Source organism: Argiope bruennichi, chromosome 7 (assembly GCF_947563725.1).
Source record: "Argiope bruennichi chromosome 7, qqArgBrue1.1, whole genome shotgun sequence".
NCBI lineage: Eukaryota > Metazoa > Arthropoda > Arachnida > Araneae > Araneidae > Argiope > Argiope bruennichi.
This window is the reverse complement of record NC_079157.1, coordinates 27,201,582-27,220,166: the sequence shown is the minus strand read 5'-3', so window position 1 is coordinate 27,220,166 and position 18,585 is coordinate 27,201,582. Positions and strand designations below refer to the sequence as shown.

Here is an 18,585-nt window from a genome sequence, read left to right as displayed (position 1 = left end):
GTGTCTGTGCTTTTGTACAAATAAAGGTCATGTGTTACTGAGGCCTGCTTATTGTTTTACACCCTAAACTCACTACAAAGCGAATCCGTCGTCGGATTTTAGCGGAATTTTATTTGACGTAATATTTGGTGGCAGCGGTGGGATTAACAGACTTTGTGGAGAAATTCCAGTAACAATATATATATATATATATATATATATATATATATATATATATACTTAAAATTATTCTGTTTTCAATGCGATATTTATAAAAAGAATATGTTATATTTAGGCAGATTTTATGGAATACATACATGCGTGTCCTCAGATTCCTTTTTATACAATGAGGTTCTTCAATGTAATAGCGAAACAACTTCTTTATATATATATATTTAAAAATATAAAAACTTTATTTACATGAATTATCATAAATTTTTCAATCTTTCACAGACGTCTGATCCTTTTTCTTTTGAATTTTCTATCCGAGCTATACGAGAGCCAAACTGTATAGCTCGTTTCGGCAGAGCAGCCGCTTCATGTAAACCAAGTTTAAACGCTAAAAGTCGTAGAAGCAATTTTTCACCTATTCCTCTCGGATAATTCAAATTCATCTGAAAAATGTTAAGACATATACAAATTTATAACTCGTTTTTCTCTTGAGAAAAAAAAAATATAACATTCTATTTGCTATAATATTTACCTTTAACCACACTGGAAGACTATTTAAAAATGAAACAACATCTTCATCAAGGAATGGATATCGAGATTCAATACCATTATCAGCAATAATCCTGAAATAAATCAATATAACATATAGAATTTACAGCTACAGTTGACAAAATGTTTATTTGTACACTTCAATTTTGGAATATTATAGCAAAATAAAATAAGGTAACTAAGTTAAAATTGCAGAAATATATTCTAGTGAGGTAAAATAATAATAAAATATCAACAAAAAAACAATCGCATAAACTTTAGTTGATTAATGAATAAAACTTTATAAAAACTGTACAAAAAGAGTATTTGTACACTTACTTAGTGACACATTTTAAACATAATTATAATTATTTTATAGAAATTTAATACTTTGTATGCATTCCATTGGCTTTTACAATTGCTTCAAGACGTCTTGGCATTGATTCTATTAAATTTTTGGTGGTTTCTTGATCTATTTCTTCCCAAGCTTCCATGAGTGCTTTTTTCAAACTATTTTTACTTGTAATATTTTTTTTTGGACTTGAGCATCCAATAGCATCCACAAATTTTCAATTGGATTTATATCCGGGGATTGTGGTGGAGTTTCAAGGCGTCTTGGCGCATTATAAAGCAACCATGTTTTAGTAACTATCGCAGTGTGTTTTGGATCGTTATCTTGTTGGAATAAGAAAGTGTCACCGATACCCAATTTTCTAGCACTGTCTAATAAGTTATGCCGCAACACATCAATGTAACCTAAAGCTGTCATTTGTGTGTCAATAAAGTGTAATTTTCCAACACCGCCATGAGCTACACAGCCCCAAACCATCACATTTCCATCACCATGTTTCAGGGTCTGAAGTACATTTTTACTATCAAGGGCTGTTTTATTTTTTCGCCAGATTTTTTGTATACTAGGGGGTGAAAATATTTCAAACTTACTCTCATCAGAAAAAAACCTTTTTCCAGAAGTCCATCGGTTTGTCTTTGTATTTCATAGCAAATTCTAGACGCTTCTTTCTATTTACTTCAGAGATCATTGGTTTTTTTTTCTCGGAGTTCCGCCTTTTAAACCAGCACTATGTAACACATTTCTTATTGTTTAAGCGGTCACTCTAATGTTAGAAGATGCGAGAAGGTCATCTGCAATTTTCTGAGCAGAAATTTGTGGTTTTCTAATAGCTGCTTTAACAATACTTCGTTTATTTCTTGAAGTTAATTTACTCGGGCCGCCTGGCCTGCGTTCATTTTCAACGCGTCCAGTATTTTTATATTTTCTTACGATGTAACCAATAGTTGTAAAGGGTAACTTAACCATCTTTTGAATTTCGCGATAAGATTTTCCACTTTTATTAAGGTTAACAATATGAGTTCTCATGTCTAAAGAGACTTCTTTTGATTTCGTGGCCATATCTCAACTTTTCTCTGCGAGTGACCTTCACTGTTAAAAAAGATAACCTTCAATGTTTAAAAAATACAAACTAACCAAAAAATTAACTATAATGTGAAAAATTACATGAAATGATAGTAATACTTACCGGAGATATAGGTGTACAAATATACTTTTTGCAAGAAATTTTCCAAGTTTGTAAGATTTAAATTTTATTTTCAATTATTTCAAAATATTTTTTTCGTTTACTTAGAAATAAACAACTAACTCACGCTCACACGTCGCAATGAATAAAATAGCTGCTTATATGTTTCTAAAACTTTAAAAAAAAGTGGTGTACAATTAATCATTTTGCCTACTGTATATCTAAATACAGAGAGTGTTGTAACGGGAAACGAACAAACTTGATTTTTTTTTCGTAGTTTCCTGTAATTCCTCTTTTTTTATTTACTTTTATATATATATATATGATGCATCTGTTCATTTCCGGTCTGGTGGCGCCAGAAGGGATTATTATTTATATTGGTTTTTTTTGTAATTTACTAGTTGTCAGTTAGAACTCCGAAAGGAATGCTTGTATTTTAATTATCTGCATTAAAAATGTTAAAATGTAAAAGAAAACGTCCTCACTACTTTTGTCATGTGGTCAGTAGAGAAGTTATTGGATATTTTTAGTGTAGGCAAGCTCTATCCCGGACACTTTGATTCGAACTTTGTTCAGCAGAAAGGTATGTGGATTCTTTTTTGTTGATCAGTAGTAATTAAAGAACATCAAATCCGCAATAGAAAGTAAGTTCATATACAAAATGTTAATGATACGGAAGTAATTCCTAAATAAATTAGTAATATATTGTCATAAAGAAATTTCCATTGCGTTCAAATATTAAAAACGATCCAGATGCAAGTGTTGCAAGTCACCGATTATATTGGATTAGTCATGAAATAACCACCCTGTTTGGAGTATCTGTTATTAAAACACAAGGGAATGGTCCCCATTCTCACTGCCCAAAAATTCTCTCTAATATAGATGTTATCTCAAGCAATATCTTGCATGGCATTGGCTTAGAATGGTTACGAAATATTAACCTTTGGCGTGAGTTTAAAAATTTTATTGAATCTATCCTATAATCCTTGGCGAGTTATTTGGCAATTAATCCCTGGCATAGTTAATAGTATACGAAAATCGAATTTGTATTTCAGGCGCATTTTTACCAACCGATGGAAACGAAAATTTCACACAGAGCTACAAATGTAGTCACAAAATCTCATACGAAATTTGATATATTTAAGTCATTGCATCTTTAAGTTATTATATTTACATGTTTCTGAAAGCACAGACCGACAGACGGTTAATCCCTAGTTAATTCGGCTCAAAATTTGAAAGGTGTCTAGATTATAGATATTAATTCTGTGTATACATTTTATCTATCTAGCTTTCTTCGTTTGGTAGTTATCGTGTTATATTATATTCGGGCAGCCGGAGAGACAAGCTTCCTCTGAGCGGATTTTGCTCAAAATTCAATAGAAATCTAAGAATTTGTTATAAATATTGTATACCAAATTTCATCCGTTAACTTTGTCAGACGGACGGACATTTTCCAAAAATGCATTTCCCGAATTCTGGGAGGTCTAAAACGTGGAAATTCGCCAAAATCTCGAATTCGAATTCTTTGATGATTACTATATTTTCTCCATACTACGTATACGATAAAGTAATCAAAGAAGGTAATGGAATTATATTTCATACATAAAGTAAGGAAGACATGAAGAAATGAAATTTGCAAAGAAAGTATAAAATGTCACACACGCAATATCCTAATAGTTGAGAATGGTTGCATATTGAAAATACTATATATGAAACAGGGAACCTTAACCCTTTAAAGGGCCAGTTTTTTCTAGTCATATTATGTTAAAATATTTTTAGGCTTGAAATTACAATAACAAAAGGGATTCATGTTGCTTATTAGATAAATTTAATTTGATTAATTAATAATTAAGTAACAAATCAAGACACATCATTTTGTGTGAGATAAAGAACTGAAGGAGCTAAGTTTCGGTCTTTCTAAAAAAATTTGTCAGAACTTATGCCACCCTACATAATTTCATACAAAGATTGATAAATTTGGTGGGAAGCATACTTCCCACGGCCCAAGAAAGGGTTAATGTAGATTAATAAAAGGTAATCCCTATGAGTCTCACACTGTATATCTTTCATTTCTGTACATGCATCTTGTTATCACTCGAGCATTAATGAAATGTTGTATAAACCATTTTCAGTGTGTTCAATGTAATTATTGATTTGTCTTCATTCTGACAGAGTCAATATCGCTCCCATCCTTTGTTAACTCTTTTTACTTTTTAAAATGGATTTATCTCTCTGTGTCATCCAAAATCCGTACACACAATTTGGTGTCATTCCATTCGTTAATTTTAGTTGCAGATGCTTCCAAACAGAAAATCATTTTATGGCCGTCCTAAACTAGGTATTTACTATCCAATATTAACATGAGAATGGCGACAACTATTCCCACAAACTTAGCACCTAAGCATAGTAAAATGACCACGCACTATACAGCGAGAATATTACAGCGCCATCCGGTGGCAAACAACGGAGTTAACTTTCCTATCTCGAAAACGATACAAGATACGGAGAAGTTGAAACACAAAATTGAAGAGCATCTTCGATTTAATATTTTGAGGGGAATCATGCAAAAAATAAAAGCGTGTAAAAACGCGCAATTTTTTAACACGATTTTCCAAACCTGTAGCACAACAATAAGCGACAACAAGGAGAAAAATATCATCTATTTCAACCAACGTTGACACGATGGTGGGGAGCTGACGGAAAATATTTTGAATAGCGAAAATAAAAGTATCTGTTGACAACCAAATATTTTGTTTTATTTCTAACACTTTTCTGGCGTAAAACGAAGCAAATCGCGGTCAAACAAATGAGCATTTTACAAGTTTTGTTCTTAGCATTATTGCATAAGGTGTTATTTCGTACTATATCGAATACATACTATAAATTTATAACTAACTTTTTTCCCATATTTTGCACTGTTTTTCAGGCTAAAGTTAAAACTCCACTGCTGGCTACCATGCCGCACTGTAACTGATCTCACTATGTAGCACATCATCACTTTATATACTTAGACAACCCCCCGGGGAAGGCACATCAAAATGAGGATGAGAAGCTTCCGGCATGGTGGTTGGTTCTCGCCACCCTGGAGAATACAGGTGGGGGTCTGGCTCCTCCCATCAATAACAGAACGTACTTTCTTAGTGAAGGGCTGTACCGTGGCCGGTGATTGCCTTTAGGATTCAACCACAATTCACGCCAGTGTTGCTGTTGCGGCGGTCCGGTCATTCAGTAATTTTATTCATGTGCCTTCGGGCTATTCGGAGAGTCAGTGATATGACTTACATCGGTGTGTTTTGTAAGCTCACTATACACATAAATAGGGGGAAAAGGAAGTGAAGAGTCACTCTTAGTAAGGATCATCGTGACCTTCAGTGGTTTGTCACCTCTAGCACTAAACTACCTCATTGCAAAAGAGGATAGAAAATATTCTAAATAGTCTAAATAAGCAAGAAAATAGAACGTAAAACCCTCCTGCAGGCTTATTTTTAGTTTAAACTAAACGCATAAAAAAAAACCCCAATAATTGAAAAAAAAATAAACAAAAAAATTATTAACTTAATCTGAGATTAAGCAAAAAACAATTTTTCATTCCCAGATTAAGATACAGAATACTTAGTATGCATATCAGGTAATTTTTTCTCAACAATATCATCAACTTTTATTGCTGAAAGTTGATGATGATTAATTGTTACTGCTGACAATTTAATCACCATGCATTAAATTGTCAACAGTAACATTTTAATACATGGTGACTAACAAATTCTATCTGAAAAATCTTTTTTTTAATATCAGATAATTATTATTTGGCTCAAAAACTAAATTACAGCATTGCTTGAAGTTAAGTAATCAATCTTGAAGTTAAGTAATCAACATTTTAATACATGGTGATTAACAAATTCTTTCTGAAAAATCTTTTTTTTTTTAATATTAGATAATTATTATTTGGCTCAAAAACAAAATTACACCATTGCTTGAAGTTAAGTAATCAATCTTATCTATTTATTTAATACCTTCAAAATTTTAATGTACTGTAACAGAATATTACGTTTTTGTGATAATGAAATAAACTTTGTTAACCAACAGTCAACTAATCATCACAAAGATTACAATTAAATTGTCTTAATATGTAATTTAAAACTGATACAGAAAAAACAATCTTGACAATTATAATATTTTCCCTCATAAAAAAATTCATATATAATACAAGGAAACAAAAGATCAGTGTTACTGCAATTTACACATAAATCTATTAAAATGCTTTGCTTGATAACTGGGAAAAACTTTTAACAAAATATGAAAATTATTAAAATTTATTTAATTGATTTCCTATCAACACTAAAAAAAATGTTTAATTTTACAAATATGCTTGTCAAAAATAAGTTACAATTAATAGTCATAACAATAAAATTTATTTAACCCAATAGTATAAAGATCTCTGTATTTTGAAAATAATAAATGATATAAAATATACTCGCCAGAAAAACTCAATTGAATACAAATTGTGCAAATGCTTTTTTAATAAAATAGAAACAAAGATTATAGAAACTCAAACCAATAATACTGAGGAAACTACAAATTTCACATTTAACACAATTAAATGGTTTCATAAAATAATTCATAATTTTTTCTACACCAAGCCGATTTTACCAGTAAGCATTCTAAAGTATCTTTTACATTATACTTAAACATTCTAAAATATCTCTTGCATAAATAATAACTGAATGAGAAACAAAATATGCACTTCAGTTTTCAGTCAAAAATTACTATACATATCCTTAAGTAAAATAAAAATCCATAAAAGAAATAATATTAACTTCATGCAAAATTATTATTTTGAAATATTTATTTTAATAAATATACACATTATAGATATATTATTTTAAACATTAAATACTTTATATAAAAGTTGAGTTCATTTTTAACTCAAACATTCTCTACTGAACATTAAATAAACAAATTTAATGAAACTAACCTATCATCCCTTCCTAAATTTCTTGAACTTATTCTGTCCAATTCTAATGTCAATTCCTCAATCAAACCAGGCCAACCAAAAGAACTGTAAAAATAAAAGAGAACCAATGAAACAGATTAAATAAACAAAATGAAACATCAGTAAGAACAGAATTTAATTACATACTTGAATTTAGCTCTATGTCTAGAATAGCCTCCAAGTTGTTCATCAGCTCCCATGCCGACAAGCAAGACCTGAGTTTAAAATACAAGTTAATTTCAAGATATAGATATAAAAAATTGTAATCACCAGTATCCACAATAAATCTACTTTTAAATATGATTTTTAACTTCCTTTTATAAATGAAAAATATTCGGTTATATTCTCAATGAATTTAATTTAAAATATAATATTATTAATTTCAGTGGCAAACAAAGCACAAATTCAACATGCAAAAAATTTACTTTGCAGTAATATTTCATCAAAACTTTAAAGAGTAAAAGCACTTTTCCATTGGAAAAAAAAACAAAACATGCAATATATATAATATATAACCTATTCATGAATTTTGAGAAATTCCATGTTATGTGCAATTAATTTTTTCACACTTATTACTAAGAAAAATGGCAAACTACATAGATAAATATAAAAAATATATTTTTTTAAAACTGGAATTTTACAAAATAAAGGCCTGATGTCAAGTTTAAAGTTGTCATTCAACTCAATGAATAATGTACAATTCCATGAACTAAATATTGAAACTAGAATTGTTTCATCATTTCTTGAAAAAACATAAATAATTTAGAATCATTCCAAAAAAACAGGGCAATTTTGTGTTATGACTCCAATCAAGTAAACAACATATATCCTATCAGTTCAATAGATTTATTTTATAAGACTTCTTATTTGGTTAATTTATTTAGTTAAATGAAAGTAAAAGGTAATTGTCGTTATTTTTTTTAAAAAAATTACATCCATTTAAAAGATAAAAACATATAAAAAAATCGACCATAAAGAGACTAATTTTCCATTAAAATTTATTATATATATATATATATACTATCAAGATTTTATTTAAATTTAAAAGTTAAAATTCTGAATATTAATGAAAGCTTCAAATATTGTTTTAATATTTAAAATTAAAATATTAAAAAAATCAGAAAAATTTCATTTAACCAAAAATGCATGAATATTTTTAAAAAGCATTATTAAAAAGAGAAATATATTCACAATGCATTTTTATTGTCTGCAATCTCATGATAAATTAATAAGGGAACAAATAAATACCCTAACAGGGGAACTGTAATTTTCGCAGCCTTTATCTGAAGCCAAAATACCTTTCCCATGAGAAGCAAACCATAGAGCACAACCAATGCTATCATCTAAAACAGTGTACGAAGGTCTAAGAAGATGACTAATAGTGTCTCTCCTACAAAATAAATTCACATGATGATATTTGTTGCAGTTAAGTTAATTTTAAAAAATGCATCACTTCACATGTCATTAACAGAGATACAACAATAAAAGTTGTGTTAATTAGCCGTTAGTCACATAGCCTTTTATTGTGCATTATTTTGAAGATTAACAATGCTTTCATAATACGCTGTCAAAGAAATCTTTTAGATAAGTTCACAAAACCAAAATTATTGTTATCAAAAAGTTATATTATAAATAAAAAATTATTATTATATGACTGCTTTTAGCAGATAAATACAAACATATCAATTCCGAATGTACAAGTGGTGTTCAAATGAAAAGGTACGAAACGACACTGTGGGTATAAATGAAGACTTTATTCAAAGTATACACCATAGGCCTGAGCACACTGATTAACGTGCCGAAGGATTCCTTGTTCCCAGAATTCCAGTGGCCGGACAAAACCCAGTCCTTAACAACGTCCTTGAGTTCGCCGTCCGAGTTGAAGCGCTTCCCTTTCAGATGTTTCTTCAGGTGACCAAATACATAAAAATCACAGGTTGACATGTCCGGGCTGTAGGGCGGATGATCGAGCTGCTCCCATGTGAGCTTGGCCAGTTCCGTGTGTGTGATCCTGGAGACGTGTGGACGTGCATTATCATGAAGCAGAACCCCACCCTCCGTGAATAGCCCCGGTCTTTTGTTCTTGGTGGACCTGCGTAGTCTTCGAAATGTCTCACAGTACACATAGGAGCTAATGGTTCTTTTGTATCTGTGTCATCTTGTCTTCACATGCACTGCCACGTCAATTGGACAGCACTCTTTATAAGAGCCTCTGCTCTCTCCTGCGCATGCGGGAGCCCGCACATGCTCCGATCTACACGGGAGACTCCAATCGCATCCCTAAATGTCTCGCTATGTTCTCCCATAGCGGCACGGGCAAGTATATTAACGATTACGTTGTTACGAGGTTTTGTACCTTTCCATTTGAACACCCCTTGTAAAATGCAGTGATTCTGTTATGTTAAGTAAATTATTAACTACACTAAAATAATTTTAAAATAAAAATACATTTTTAAAAAGAATGGGGGAAACTGAAATTCATTTACCTCTCATTTATTAAATCTTCTTCTGTTATGTTAACCTTTAAAAATATTATAAACACATATATATTAAACAATAAAATGTTTTAAAAATATTTCAACTTCAAATAAGATAAAATAAGAAAAATAATTATTAACCCGTCCTAAGGTTGTGGGTTGTATGCTTCCCACCAAATTTATCAATCTTTGTATGAAATTATGCAGGTTGGCATAAGTTTTGACAAATTTTTTTAGAAAGACAGAAACTTAGATGCTTCAGTTCTTTATCTCAGACAAAATTATATGTCTTGATTTGTTACTTAATTATTAATTAACCAAATTAATTAATTAATCAAATTAAATTTATCTAATAAGCTAAATGAATCCTTTTTCTTATTCTAATTTCAAGCCTAAAAATATTTTAACATAATATGACTAGAAAAAAATGGCCCTTTAAAGGGTTAAATAGATATGGTGAAACAATAAATAGTAATTCATTGGGAAACAAATTGTTCCAGTCAACAGCTCTTTCTTTAGTGGAAGTGCCTCACAGAACAAAAAGAAACAGAGAAAGAAACACCAAAAGAAAAGAAACAGAGTAATGTTTATAGAACTGAAATCAATTTGTAGTGCAACAGAAAAAATAAACAAATAAAAGTGGATATGAGAGAATTCCCTGGGATAAGAACAAATACAAAATAATAGACTTGAATAAAAAAAAAAAGAAAAGAAGGTTAAAAGAAGTGTGATAAAAGAATGGTAATGCATGCAAGATAAATATTGGGTGCAAATTTATGGTACTGAATATATGATTTCTATGAGAGCTTTATAAATAAGTTAAGTTCAATGAATTTTTGACAAACTTTTTCAGAATTTTCAACTGAAAAAAAAAAACATTTTAAGAGACTTGAAAAGACTAAAATTTAAAAAACAGGGTTTGTAATTAAAATCAAATATGATATACGAATGAACATATCTAGAAATTATATACTATTTCATTTATTTATTTTTTCAGAATTAATTTTTCTATTAAAATTTATGGTAAAATAATGATTTTTAATAGATATTGTCTTTGAATAGATTATGTTCATTAACTATCAATAATGACTCCGAAAACCCAATCAATGGAACTACAGCAAGCATCCAAGACTCCTAAACATCACTGTGAAATGTCCTTCTCCTTTCATTAAGGATAAATTATTAAATGCCCATGGTGCATGCTTTGTTCATTAGAAATGCTTGCCCATATGTGTTTAGAGAACAAGATTTTCTTAGAACAGGATTTCCTTAAATTTGCTAGAGAATCCATGTGCCATCATGTTAAGAGCCATAAGAAAAGTTAGCTCCTCTTTTGAACACAGACTGTCATTGCAGTTTGTCGAGAATTTTTCTTATCATTGAAAAAGAAATTTGGGCATTCTGAGATATTTAAACTTAAATGATATTGGAAATTAGAGCAATGATCAGCCCCCTTACTGCTTCATTTTTTAATCAAATAGAAAAGTTCTGTGGCAGTTATTAAATCTAATCTATCAGAGTCAATAGAAAGAATCATAAATGCATTCTTACTTTAGAAAGCTAATTAGAACCTTTCTTTAGAAAAAAAATTAGAACCAATTGTTACAGAATTCATCACATGCAGGGTTCCAACCCACCCACCCCTCCCCTCTCTCTTTAAGAGATAGTTTTGAGTATTATTTTCATACAATCTAAAGATATCAATGAATGCCATACTAAATTTGCACCAAAAAATTTTAAATTATATTAAAACTTTTGATAAGACAGATACATTTTTCTTTTTGATAATAAAATAAAATTACAATTGATTAATCAATTCCGCAAAATTTTGATAGAACTTAGATGCAAATAATGATTTTCTTACACTGGTATAATAGACAATCACGACAAAACAAACAATGATAAATTTTAAATACATAAGAAATATCAAACAATACATCGTTTCTATCAATCACAAAATATACTTTAAGCCATAATCTTTGAAAAAAGATAATTAGATCAGCATAATTTAAGGACGTAGAGAAAATTTTGTACAACTTAGTTAAAAGAAATCAAATAAAAATTTGCTCTAATGCAATGTATATAAAAATTATATATAACATATTGTAAGAAAAATTTCGTAATTTCCACTTAAGCTATATTAAAAAAATTTAATGGATATCAATAAAGTTAAAATATTATCATTCAACATACTTCAACAAAATTCCAAATCCTGTTCGGACAAATCTTACGCAATGCCATGGCACCATTTCTTCCAGTAATTCTGTCAGGTGTTTCATAAGCTGAAAGTTTATTAGCTGCAGTTAACTTTTTTAAATTCATGTTGCTAGCAAATGCAACATTAAGTAAATCAATAGGTTCATTACTCTTCAAATGCCTGAAATAAATTCACTTATTATAAAATGCTTTATACAATATTATCTTACTATCAATCTTATATTTAAATCTAAAGAAGAATTAAGATATAAAATATAAATGAATAAAATAAAATCAAAACAATTAATATTAAGGTATTTAAGAAAACCAGATGTTTAAAAGCTGATTAACATATCAAATTTAAAATAGTGACAGGAATTTTTAAAAATTTCTCATTATTAAATCTATATATAAATGAACACATGGAAAAATACTGCAGAAATTATATATAACTGCTGTTCCAGTTTCTTATTGCTAATCACATTAGTGTACTAAATTTTTGAACAGGTGACTTTAGAAATTAAATAATGCAATACAAAACACATCACATCCATTTCAATTCAAATACTGGCAAATCAATTTCTAAAATGATATACTTCAACATGGTCTTAATAAATCCATCTGCTTTATTTTATATGTGTGTTCCAAATATTTTCAAATCATCAGTTGCTTGTATGTGATAATGAAATCTTCAATAATTGATTAAATCACAACTTTTTAGATTCGCCCGACTTCTTTGCCATAAATGAAAATAAAATATTGCTAACATTTATAGCAGTACATCAAATTTTACTTCAAATTCTATATTAATAAAAATTATCATGATGTAAGTTAAAATTTATGGCAAAAAAGAGGTGTGTGTGTGTTTTCAATAATTTCAGGAAAGAAAATTTCTAGCAACTGACAGCAGTTAAATGTAAATCAATCAAAACCTTTAGAACTGAAACAAAAAGAATTTTATATCTGTTCAACATGCATGAAAATCTGAAAAGATTTCAATAATTATTAAATAGTGTAATGATAGCTAACAACTAAGGCATAAAAAAAGAATTCCTTTTGTTGTTTGTTTTCACGCAATTTCGTGTTTAGAAAAAAAATATAATTACATCACACTTGCATATAAATAAAAAAGAGTTAAAGCATTACCTGATTATAAATTTTTATGAAATACATTACATCAAATTGAAATCATTTTTATTAAATTTTAATTTTGTTTACAAGTTTGAAAAATTTAATGAAATTACAAGGTTTTATGGATGTAAAATGCTTTCATGGACCTCCAATTGAATCATAAACCATATCTAAAACTGTACAGGAAAAATAAGTCTATGAATATTTTAAATAATAAATACAAGCAATATGCTTAGAAATGTTATGAAATATTCATAACATTTCATAATATGCAAAGTTAAATTTTCAGGTATCCGCTTTTCTTTTTCCTTACCTATCAGCTAGACATGCGATAACAATCGAGTCAAGGCCACCAGAAAATAATACACCAACAGATGCATGATCACAAGAAAAATATTTTTGTGTGTCATTAATGAGCGTATAACATTTTTTACAAATGTGTTGGTGGTTTTGAACTCTTTTTTTTACTGCATTTGAGAGCACTTCTTCAAATTCTAACAATGGTCCACTCATTTCAGACATTTCTAAAAATTCTTTGAAAATATAATCTTCATTCCATTTTTTATTCTTCATATTTTCCTCTGGAAACTTGAAGAGGTTCAGAAGGTCATCAGATGGAAAAGATTTATTTAAGATATTAGAAATTGGATTTTTAATCGATTTTTCAGATTTAACTGTCAATATCACACCAGTTGAAGCTTCATCTGAATTCTGAGACAAACATGATCCTGATGGAGTAGAAGACCATGGATAAAGATAGATGATAAAAGAATCTTTGGTGCTAGTCTGCTTTAAATCCAAACAATATACACCTCTTGCTGAGACTTCTTGCCACTGAAAGAAAATAATGTTATTAAATATGAATAATAAAAAAATTTAAAGAAATACAAAATGTAAAACTGAATAAGAAAAAGCAAAAGTTAAAAATGAAACATATGTGGCATTTTGTATACCTCATCTGAAGCATCAGAAATTGAACAGAGATAAAATGCTGCAGGTTCAGACCTACATAATAAGCTTCTACGGCCAAATACATCTCGTCCAAACCAAAGCAAGCCATTACTCTAAAATAAAAAAATTCTTATTAATTACTCAAGTAATATAAAATTATCAATATATTTGAAATCATTTATAAACTAATTAATGGTAAATTAAAAGTATTTTTAAATAAATTGTTTCCAATGAAAAAATAGTATGAGCTTAAATGATATTGAATAGATTTGCACACCTGATAAAAAACAAATGCAAAAGGTCCTTTGATTGATTCTATAACAGACAAAACATCACTGGGTCCTGTACAGTTGAATAGTTTTTCACTTAAAAATTTGGTATCAGACTGGCATTCCTTAACCTGAAAGAAAGGGGGAAATTGTCAAAAAAATAAAGAAATTTTTAAAAATACAAAAATAATGCAGCAAGAATATAAGTGTTTGCATGGCATAAGCTGTTATAATTAGTGACAGTATTTTAATTCAAATTCCTAATCTTTCAAGTGATTCAATGTAAGCAATTCTGACATTTTTTGATATTCCCATTTTGTCTTGTTGCTCATATAAAAAAAAAATTATAATTGGTCATTAATTTCATAATTTCAAAATATAAACAAAATATTTTATAGTTTTATTCTGTTAATCAATATGCAGGTTAAATGAGTCATAAATAGAAATATTATGCCAACAAATAAGCAATTTTACTTCGACTTCCAAGATTAAGGTTGCTGTATTTGGCAGTTTTGTAGATACTTCAGCAGCTCTTGTTCTGCCAAAGAAACATTTCTCATTGGTAAAAGCTGTTAAGTTAATGAAACCCTTTTTTTTTTTTTTTTTTTTTTTATGCAAGATGATATAATACCAACATTAGCACTCTACATAAATTTTACAATAATTGTTTGTAAACATGATATAAATTTGAGACAATGTTAAATAAAGACAACTGCTTGTTGAAAAATAAAGGAAAATAGAAACAAAGTTTTCATGGGGGAGGGGAGAAAAAGTGTCAAATGACAAAATACTTTCCTTATCATAAATATAAATTGTTCTCCCAAATATTCCCTAATTTCAAAAAAGATTTTACAATTCAGATTGATACCAGCAATAATAAAATATCAGTATGATGAATTATTTACAGATATTTGTATTGCTATTTTTCCATCTAGTGACTCATATAGTGTTTTTTACGAGTGTGAATAAAACTAAGTTAATGATAATTAGTTATAGCAGTCATAAACTTCATATTTTATTTACATATTTTTTTTTTATGCTGGATTGTAACTTTTATTTTGAAAACTTGAATTTTATTCTGAAAAGAGTCTGTAAGGGTTATGATTTGATAAAAGATAGGTGAGAAAATTTGCAGTTGATAAGAATGTTATTAGATTGTGGTTTGATGTCACAAAAAAATTATTTTTTTAATAGGACACATGGAAGTTATATTTGCTCCTTACTTTAAATATATTTTTTAAATTTGTACTTGGCAACACATTTGTTTGCAATTAGTAGTTCACTATTTATTTCTATCTCATTTTAATGATTAGTTTTAATTTAAGAATTCATGAACCTTATGTAAACAGACCACGGCAAGAATCAAAGGTTAGTATAGAGTATATAAATAGCATAATGGAGGCCAAAACAAAAACAATAAAAATTCTTTACGAGATCAACAACTTTTTTTGAACTTTTATAACTTTTTTTTAAATGGATTGCAACAAAGGTGAATGAGCTGAGGTCTACTAATTCATTTGGAAATTATAGCTAATATTTTTTTTTTCAAATTGATTTTAGTGGTTAGTTTTGATTTGAGTATTATGAATAAAGAAGATTCCATTGTGAAGAAGCAAAAATTTTAACATAACAATATATTTACATCTAAAATGTACAACAATTTTTTTTTAATTCCTGATCACTCTTGCCAATATGCATGAGATTTTTTTTATTAATTATTAGAGAATCTTTATTATTTATTCTGTAACAATCATTCCTCAGATATTGTACACAGAATAACAGCTTGTCCAGATGGGCACATCTAGAAGCACAAAATACAGTAAACATTACAAAATAAAATAAAAATTTAATTTTTGACTTATTATCATATTTTATTCATCTATTATTAAACATTAACATGAGCTAATTTAATGTCCCTTTATGTTATAATTAGATCTTACAGTATATAAAATATATAGTTGATAAAAGAAATTCTGCTATAGAAAAAGTTTCCCCTCTCTCTAATTTACTCTAAATTATACTTATGTTAAATATATCTTACAAGAACATCCAAGAAGCAAAAATCGTTTGGAATAAAATGCACAAAAAACTTCATGATGTTTAATATGTTAACATTAAGTTTTAATAATATTTTATTCTTCAAATATAAGAAAGGATTTATTGTACATTTCTAATATGCTTTCAAAATAAGAATATTCTAAATTTTATTTCCTTTAGAAGTTTATAACCATATTCCTTTTTACAATAACAGATTTTAAAAAATAAAGTGAGAAACAAAAATAAATTAAATTAAAATTCTAAAAAATTTATTTAATAAGGAGATTTTTAAAGATTAATTTATAAATCTTAACTTTTACAAATCAAATTCCATGAAAACATTCCTAAAAAATCACAACTTGCAGATGCAAAGCATTCACAATACATTCTAAAAGGCTCATGTAGAAAGTTTATATCAATATATATTTTTGCCTATTTGTATGAACAGAATCATCTTTAATGTAAACATTTCTATATAAATTTCATTTATCTCAATTTAATTAATGCATAAATATAATTTCTTAGAAAAATCATTAAAAATTTTACCAAAGTTTCATCAAATATTTCTCCATTCCATAATAAAATGTTACCAAAACTGTCAGTAACAGGTTGTAAAGAAGGAGATGATCCTCTCAATTGTAGAACTGATGATATGAAGCACAAATCCAAAACATTGGAAAATGAAGATGATAAGGTTTCAAAATGATTAGGTCCCCGTCGTTTAAGTCTATCTAATAAAATCTAAAATATGAAACAAAAAATTACATTTTATTTAATAGTTTTTTTAATTACAAAAATGGAAAATTCTAAAAATTAGGGAAAATAATTTCAGACATCTGTTTTGTAGGATTTTCATAAATATTCTATTGTCCAAATTCTTTGAATTAATAAAGAAAAACATCACTTCCTTATAATATTATATATTATAATAATGGGCATGTCCAGGTTTTTCAAACACTTATATATATATAAAAAAACCATAGGAATAAACATGATTTTTTCAAAAATATATTCCATTTAAATTTGTTTTCTATCTTTTTGTTTGCATTTTACTTTAATTAATATTTTAAAGATAAATTTTACCTCAATGTCAAGAAGAAAAAAATATATAAAACAATAATCTAACTAATATGAAATCATGCATAGTATTATATATGAAGATATTTGATTTTTTTATATAATATAAAATCGAAATAGGATGAAGTAGAACCATTATTTTTTACAATATAAAAATGTCATTCTTGAAATTTACACAATTGATATCCTTCTAATTTTATTAATTCTTATTTAGTTAAATTCAGAATTTTAAATTGACTGTACATATTCTTTTTTTAAATTTGCGTATTCTTTTTATTGTATTCAAAATGCATTTTATAAATACCATTCCATAATTATTAAGTTTACAATTTGTTTTCTACCACATACTCTTAAACTACAAATGGAAATAATTCTAGATTCTCAGCAGCAATACTTCACTGAATAATTTAATCAAATCTTTATAACAATATATTTAGACATTTATTAATGATACTAGATTACCTAAATAGAAGTGAGATATTTGTTTTCCTTAACTATAATAATTATAAGAGTTTCTCTTACATTCTGCTTTAATACTTTTAATTTAAAACATTACAGTGCAGTTTCATATTTAATTTGATTTTCAGATAAAATTTCAACATATTATTCATTAGTACATAATATTCACAAAGATACCAATACCTCCCAAAATTACCGCAACATTATTTACCTCCGAAACATGATTTCGATGTTCATCACAAGTAGATCTTTCATTAAAAACAAGTGAAAAACAAATTCCACACATTTGTCTGTTTAATAATTTTAAATATAAGGATAAAATTCTAATGGATTGGAATTATCGATTACTGTTTCGATATGTCTAAACACTATTCAACAAAAGCAACATTTTAAAAATATTACAGCATGTTAGTTTTGTTTTGCTGCACTCCAATTTGATTGATTGATTGATTGCATATCTTTTTCTATATGCGTACTTCATCAAAGATGGTTATTAGTTTGCTGATGTACTAGAATTATTCATCTGATGAGCCTTTAGTATGGACAGCAGTTATAGAATTTGACAGCTCTTTAAAATTTATGCACTCAAAAAATTGTAATCAGGGAATTAGTGACATAAAGACATGGACGCCATTTAATGCAATATACAATAAGAATACGTTTATATCTCTTTTAAAACTCAAATACGATGTAAAGAATTAAAAAAAAAAGGCAACAGGATATTCAAAGAACTATTTATCAATGAATGCAAATTTATGAATATTCCATTTTTTATTTGTTTGTCG

At 28.1% G+C, this 18,585-nt stretch overlaps 1 protein-coding gene across 1 annotated transcript; it reads right to left on the bottom strand.

Annotated features, from left to right (window-relative positions):
* Window positions 1-363: 363 nt before the first annotated feature.
* Window positions 364-18,230, bottom strand: LOC129976638 (asparagine synthetase domain-containing protein 1-like). The gene is made up of 12 exons (XM_056090316.1): window positions 18,012-18,230; window positions 16,811-17,005; window positions 14,236-14,358; window positions 13,961-14,071; window positions 13,321-13,841; window positions 11,874-12,057; window positions 9,690-9,724; window positions 8,452-8,593; window positions 7,351-7,418; window positions 7,186-7,269; window positions 683-773; window positions 364-593 (listed from the first exon to the last, which is right to left on the bottom strand). The coding sequence occupies exons 1-12, from the start codon at window positions 18,084-18,086 to the stop codon at window positions 408-410; spliced, it is 1,815 nt and encodes a 604-aa protein (XP_055946291.1). The 5' UTR covers window positions 18,087-18,230; the 3' UTR covers window positions 364-407.
* Window positions 18,231-18,585: the final 355 nt, after the last annotated feature.

Coding starts and splice junctions, on each gene's coding strand:
- LOC129976638 (XM_056090316.1), bottom strand. CDS start 18,086: ATGTGTGGAATTTGTTTTTCACTTGTTTTTAATGAAAGATCTACTTGT. Junction 17,006..18,011: donor ATCGAAATCATGTTTCGGAG/GTAAATAATGTT, acceptor TTCATATTTTAG/ATTTTATTAGATAGACTTAA. Junction 8,594..9,689: donor GAAGATTTAATAAATGAGAG/GTAAATGAATTT, acceptor TTTATTTTGTAG/GAGAGACACTATTAGTCATC.